The 7698-nt window shown below is 35.8% G+C and overlaps 1 protein-coding gene across 1 annotated transcript; it reads right to left on the minus strand.

Moving 5' to 3' along the window:
• Positions 1 to 1591: 1591 nt before the first annotated feature.
• LOC145667605 (uncharacterized) lies at positions 1592 to 7373 on the minus strand. Its single transcript, XM_081735067.1, has 2 exons — positions 6272 to 7373; positions 1592 to 1725 (listed from the first exon to the last, which is right to left on the minus strand). The coding sequence occupies exons 1-2, from the start codon at positions 7371 to 7373 to the stop codon at positions 1592 to 1594; spliced, it is 1236 nt and encodes a 411-aa protein (XP_081591193.1).
• Between the last annotated feature and the right edge of the window lie 325 nt (positions 7374 to 7698).

A 7698-nucleotide genomic window follows, 5' to 3' on the forward strand; every position in this document is an offset into this window, starting at 1 on the left:
TGTTCTTTTGATGATTAACGATTTCGGATATACGGGTTATCAGCCCCTAGTATTCTATTGTGATGAAGGGGTTGCTTTCTTTAGATGCTCATGCTCACCTTTGTCTTGCTGTTGGTCTGCAGATTTCTTGTTTTACAAGGAATTAATGCCTAATCCTCCACCTTTCTCATCCGGGCTTAAAACCTGCAAAGGGCGGAGTTAAGATGGAACTAATTCCCACAAAATAAAGCTTTAAAGTGAAGCCAACGCTATCCCAATCAATATATTAAAAATATACATAACTATAGTCAGGTGAAATATTTTTTTCGAATGCCATCTTGAAGAAATAACGTCAACATTTTAAGAAAAAGTCATTTGGAATACCATATTACAGGAAATGTAATGACGAACGCAAATATGTTACAGGTTTTCTGGAACATTTCCTTTTCGTAAACTAGGTAGACCCCCTGCTGCAAAATATACTAAAGTAGGATATGTGGAGTGCAGCAATCAGTCAAATTAAATTTGCAAACAGTTCTGATACCCTTTTCCAAAACACCCAGCGCCAAGAAAGAAAAAAATCTAATTTCCGACTGAGTACAGAAATGTAAAGTTATCAATAGAGTCAAATTCTTGAAATAAGATAAGTTATGATATCGGTTCTTCCAAATTTTTGAAACTAATTTGCTCATTCTGAAAGTATTTGAAGAGCTTGGCCAAACGATTACCACCAATGATATCAACTTATGATATAGATTCTGTCAAGTTCTAGAAATAAATTTCTGCATTCTGAATATAAATCAATGAATATCTGTATTTCGAATGGATTGTTGTCTCACTTGAAACAGCAGTTACTGTCCTTCGAAATAATCCCCGTTGATGATAATACATCTCTAGGAACGGCTGTACAGTCCTACGAACTATTGGAATACTCGTCTTTAAGGATGGACTTCAGCTGGATCGTGATTATTACGTTAGTAATCTGAAATGTCCTTAAATCTCTAGTCATTCAGAGTTTTTCAATTTGGGGAACAACAAGAAATCCGAGGAGACATGTCTAGGGAGTAGGGTGGGTGATTGAGTGACAACTCCTGCTGGCCAGGAACTACTGTACCAGAAAGACAGTATGTCCATTGCTGTCTTGACATTGTCGTAAAGCAGGGTTCAGTCGCCTGACTTGCCGTACTGGGGATATGCCCACTTGATCCGCTGCAGTAGACGTTTCAGTATTTCTGCCTACGTAGCGGCATTTAAGGTAGTGAACTCAGAGAAGAATCCTTAATAGTTGAGATAATCAGAGTCGAAGAACACTATGAATATTGTCTAGATACGGAATTTCGCACTTCACAGCTTCTTGCTTTTCGGTGACCCTGGACGCTGCCACTCCATACTTTAACTCTTGCTTTTGGTGTCATACCTCAGACACCAGGTCTTGTCGCCAGTGACGATGGTTTTCAGGAAATCTGAGTCTCGATTCGCGATGTCGATGAGGTCTTCACAGGTGTCAAGCCGAAGTTGCATTTGTTCCAGCATCAAAGTTTGGGTCACGAGTCGGGAGCAAAGTCTGCATTTACCAAAATCCTGAATCACTATGTGAGGAGCCGTCTTAAGACTAACTCTCACTTCCTCCGCTGTCATTCATACGACGATCCTTGGCCAAAAGTTCTTTCAGGTGCTGTACGTTGTTGGGCGTGCGTGCAGTCGCAGGACGGCCAGTTCGAGAGGTTTCTTTCACGTTGTCCCACTCTCCTCGGAAACATTTAAACTACTCATAAACATATTTCAAGATGACGACATGGTCGTAAACTTGTCAGCATTCATGAGTCTCTTTCGCTGATTTTCTAAGTTTGAAACAGAACAATATATTTGTTCACTGCTCCATTTTGATATCTATTTTGGTTTCGACCGCGCGCACTATACTATTACTCTACAATGTGCTGTTTACACACGATAAACACACTCCCAACGCCGCGCCACCGCTTGAGATCTTGTTCAGACATATCTTGACCTGACTGGCGTGGGATCGGCGGTGGCGCACTCTTACAACGTGAGCAATAACATCTTTACTGGACTTTCTGGACAGAGATTGTACTTACAGAAGTTGCATAACTGATTACAACTAATCATAACTTACATTGGCTGAAGAATTTGGCTGTATTGATAACGTAACTAGTTGGACAAACTCTTCAACATTTTATTTTAAGATTGTACTTAGCATCCCTTTCAGCAGCTATGAGAGAAATTTATTTCAAGAATTTGAAAGAATGTATATTATAAATTAACTTCGCTCAAGAAGTTGGTTGTTTCATAACTTTACTTTCTTGTACTCGTTCAGAACTTGACTTCTTTTTGACAGTGTTTTGGATTGGGAAAATATAGTCGCCTGAAATTTTTCAGGAAAAAGAAATCAACTAAGGTTGGAAACTGATAACCTTTAAAATATGAACCAATTGAAGTATATTATTTTCATTTCTGCTACAAAACGTCTAAAGTATTTCTCTGTCAGTTTCGTGATAAAATGTGCCAGTGTTAATCCCGGTTTGTAATTCTAGATATAGAGTTGGCAGTCCTGAGTTACATTCCCCTCCTACAGAAGGGAAACGTTGCATAAGAGTTCGCTTGCATGCCACGAAGGATGAAATCACATATTAAGGTTTTGAGAGAACTGTATGTATGTAGGAGAAGAGACAATCTTGAACTTCGCCTTCTCCTTCTTCTTTCTCTTTTATGCTTCACTATAGAGAAAGTGGAGAAGACGTAAGACAAAAACCCAGATGTAATGTTATATACTTACTTGCATCTGGAGAAAGGGAAACGTACATAAAACTCGGTAAAAGTGCATACGCAATTTTGTATTCGAAATTGCTTGTTTGTCCTTTTTGGGGGGTAGGGCAGTCACAGAGGGTGACAGCAACTGTTATTGATGGGTTTGTTGTCAAGATGTTAGTTTTTTTAAAAAAAGTTTATTTGTATAGAAAACATACACGCTTCATACGTATTCCCTTGTTTTTGCTTTTGTGCATTGCAAGAAAGATCTCTGCTATTATAACATATAGAATATTATAGTGGATGAAGGACTATGGCCGGTTATACTTCCTAATAGTCAATGATGTATATATGCTCATTACTCCTTCACCATTATTCCTAGAGTCAGATTTATCACTTAAAGTTAGCTTATAAGGTCTGAGCCTAGGGGAGCAATGTTCCTAGAGGGCTTGATGGACGAAACGGCAATAAGCATCACGGAAAAAATCCAAAAATTAAATATTATTATTAGTATTATTGGAGTAAACGCCCTCCAAGGTATGCAATTTAATAATATAATAGACACCTACTCTCGGACAAAGAAGCAGGAGGAAGGTTCTTTAAATTAACTTCTTATACAAATCTGTTTTTGGACGACGACAACAAATTTTATACTCGTTCATAATAACTTTTTCCACTGTTTCACTGATGTTTATGATTTAAATTTGAATAAAAAAGGTAATATTGAAAAAAAGTGTTTTTTTTTTTTTTATTTCTTGTGATCAAAATAGTCATTTTGTGTTACAGAAGAAACACAAATTTCAACGATCAAAACAATTATTCTATTCGATTTAGTGGCTGTTTTAGTGCTTGAATATTCACACTATTTTGGAAGAGAATTAAAAACGAATTTCTTTTCCTATTGCGCTAGTATATATTGTAAACATAAAACCGATCATCCTCTGTAATCAGTGACGTAACTAAGTAGAGAGAGGCAAACGGGGTATTAGGAGACACAAAACTGGGCAAATATTTATTTTTACTATAAGGCACGGAAAGGAATTTTAGCAAACTAAAGATCATAAAAAAATACTTCAGTAACTTAACAGGACAACAAAACTCACAAACTTTAGTATCGTATTCATAGAGCATAGATTAGTTTCAAAGCTATCTTTTGATGACATTGTAAAATCCTTTGCAGCCAAATCAGCCTGAAAATTTAAATTTTAGTTCCAGCTTTTTGTGTTTTCATTAAACTTACATCGATTTAGGAGATTTGCAAAATGTTCGAATATAATACTCGAGACAACAGCTTGACTGTTTGTCACAATTAAATATTCTATTCTAAAACAACAGACTGTTGATTCATTCTACACATATTTGCTCCCGATATAATTCCAAAAACATTGTGATTTGCAGTAATAATGAGAAGACTATAAGAATATGTCAAGCATGCTACTATCAGATTATTCGGCAACCAAATACTAATTAGTTTGTTGTTTTATCTTGTACTAAAAATTTAATTATGACTGCAATTTTGAAATAAGCTTTACCACTTGAACGAAAAATGGAATAGGAGGTTTGCTGCGTTATGCTAATATCAGGTGTAGTCGGAGAGCGTTTTGGTTTGGTTGGTCAAGGGTAGCGCTAAGGCCAGTTCTTGCTATGGGCGACGGCTAGCCTAGTTGCGTTGCTGTCTGTAACTTAATTTAAAAAAAAAATAATATAAAGAGAAACGTAAAAATGTAACAATTCAAATTTTCCTTTACAGTATATTCAAAATAAAAAATCAGTTAAAATTTATACAACATTGAAACAACGGTATCCGTAAAATAAGTTTTGTACGTCTGAGTGAGGAGCGGCAAACGCTTTTCGGCCTAGGTGCCAAGGGCGCCCATGTTGTGGTTTCCAAGGGGGAGCAAGTATAAGCGACATTTCAAATGTAGTCTCAAATTTTGCGGTAACTATTCTAAAATATCTATTGGGTTTTCGATCTTCCGAAGCACAATTTCCTCTAAAGAAGGGGGCGAGCGCAACACATTGCCCCCCTTGATGGTCGCCCTTGTTAGGGGCGGTAAAACATTAGATTCAGCCCTAATTATTTCTTAATTTTTTTTTAGACCAGAGTCCCGCACTTCTTGATTTTAATACTTTAGAACGATATCACTTCGTTTTAGCCCTGATTCGCTTTACGTATCTTTTAAATTATTACGTTATTATAGTAAACATATCAACTACTAATTTACTGACCATAAACATGAATTGCATCCAAAAATCTTCGATTTATTCCTCTGTAGTATACGTACATAAAATATCAGCAGCAATCATAGCAAGTAATGATCTTGATAATACCAACATGTCCTATCCATCATAAAACAATAATCTTACTCATGACAACGAGTCAATAACAACGTTCTTTCTTTTAATTATATCTAAGTTATCTGTTTAATTATTGCGCCTCTGATCAATGTTGATAAAATGGGTACAGATTAATTATAGTATCGCTGTAAATGTCGCCCAGAACGGGAATTCCGTAACAGTATTCACAGAGAAGGAAAGAACCCTGGATATTTTCAAAACACTTACCTTTTGAATAGCCCTCGTACTAATCATTATTACATCAATCCTCGTATTAATTATTATTATTACATCAATATAAATATTTTTCTTTTCTCTTCTTTCTCCATATATATATATCAATTCATTTATAACAATATTTTTCTTTTATTACTAATTACATATCATAAACGTCGATTCATTACAAATATCATTTATGGGTCTATCCAAAATTATAGGTAATTGATGACTTACGCAGAGTTACTACTTAACTGTTCCTCTTTTACATTGAGCAATAACATCCATTTACAAACAATATTATTTATAATTAAGATTGTCATCTTATCAAAACAACAACAAGATCAGAAGGCAATAATTACGTTTAAAAGCTTCAATTTAAGTTCACTGTCATGGATTTCAAGTTAATACAATCGAATCTCTTTTGAACATGCAAAATAAAATAAAGAAACATAACATTCAGAATTAACACAAAGATAAGATAAATTAATCACACGATAACATGTCGCACAAACATAAAGTTTAAATGAAGTATTCACAACACAACTCGTAATATCTGAGATAATAAAATTAAGAATTGTTATCTAAGTTTAATTTAATTAACATATCAGGTTTGAAATTTTAACTAGCTTTAGCCGTTTATCTGTTCCAGCTTTTCATATCTAAATTATATTTAACGTTAATATTATTCACAAATAAACTAATAGACGAATTTTGAGTCGAATAATCGTGGGAACCTTCGGCTGGTATGGGATTAACCCCAACCATATCAGCAGGTTTTAGTTTAAATTATGATTAACAAATGGGTCAATTAAAGTACATTGAACACCACAATCTTGGTTATTCTCTCTTGATCCATTTCCCGTTTCATTCACTACTTCGGTCCTATTCCGACAGTTCCTGCCATCTCGAGATTTCCAATTGAATCTGTTTTGAGTCACACTGGTATGCATGACATTGTTACTGTAATTACGTCTTCCACGAAAGTTTCTTCCGTTCGTCCAACTGTTTACGATGGCATTCTTTACAGCACTGGAACTTGCATCTTCAACTGCCTGGCTCGACCTTTCAATATCAAGAATTTGAGCACATTTCTTAGCAAGAGTAAATCCACTTCCTCCAGTGGCACAACACACATCTATCAAGGAAGTTTGTTCGTCAACTTCAACCATTTCCGCGATGGAAGTATAAAGCTGCTTGACTATCAAAGCATTCACTTGAAAATAATAATCTGGAGATACTCGGAAATTCACGTCACATATAGTTTCTTTCACATATTCTTTCCCGGACAACAGCTGCAGTGGTGGAGGTTTCTCACCTTCTTCCTTATCAGTGGAGATCAGAAAATAGAACGATGTCACATTCAAACAGTTACCTTCTCTGTTTTGGAAATAATCTTTCAAATCATGCGTAATTTTTCTTATAGGCGAATGCTTCAGAAAGTCTGCAAGTCCTTCATTCTTCTCTTTTCTTTCTTCTGTCCAATCTGCTAAATCCAAATTCCTTCTCGGCAACAAATCCATCAGTCGCGTGAGTGAAGATTTCATTTCTTTATTATTCTTCTTCAACTGTTCACCATAAGTAACATCCCACAAAGGTATTGTTGCCTGTTTTATTCCATCTCCTACAGGTAGCTCAATTTTCGCCTTTTTAGAATCCTTATCAACAGAGTTTTCCAATTTTCGTTTACGATGATCAGCTTCGGCAACTTCGGCTGAAAGAACTCGCTTCTTCCAACTGTATCCATTCAAGGTCTTCACTGCCATCTGTTGGTCTTCTTCAGTTTTAAAGATCAAATAAATCCAAGAACTCGCTTTCTTCGGCGACTTAATAATATGGCTTCCCAACTTCAAATGGTCTGTCAACAATTTCTTCAATTTCTCTAACCGGTATAATTTCGGTAGACCTTTCACTTCAATTTTGAATACGCCTGTGGTGGTGGTAGAGGTTTCCTTGGTCTGAGATGACGGTTTTTCTTCAATTGTAACATCTCCCGCATCACCATTTATCACAGGTTCAATTGTTTCATTTCCATCCTGTTCTTCAATATTTTCATTTCGTTCGTCGACTTTCATCTGATCATCTTCCGGTTCTACTTTCTTATTCGCATCAGTACCCTGCGCTAGTATCTGTTCTAGCTTTTTTTTGTTGTTGGTTAAATTTCTGTTCTAGCTTTTCATCTAGCCTTTTATTGTATTGATCAAATTTCTGGTCTAGCTTTTCATCCAGTAGTCGACTAAACATATCAATAAGGTTAGAATAGGAATGTTCAGACAAAGCTGTTGCATTTCCAGATATGGTTTCGTTTGAAACACTGGGTACTTCTTCAACCTCAGAATCCTGCATATTAGCAATTCTTTGTATTCTCTTTCCGCTTCTCAAAATAGTGAAACTCATAAA

Source organism: Thermobia domestica, chromosome 13 (assembly GCF_964235325.1).
Source record: "Thermobia domestica chromosome 13, izTheDome1.hap1.1, whole genome shotgun sequence".
Lineage (NCBI taxonomy): Eukaryota > Metazoa > Arthropoda > Insecta > Zygentoma > Lepismatidae > Thermobia > Thermobia domestica.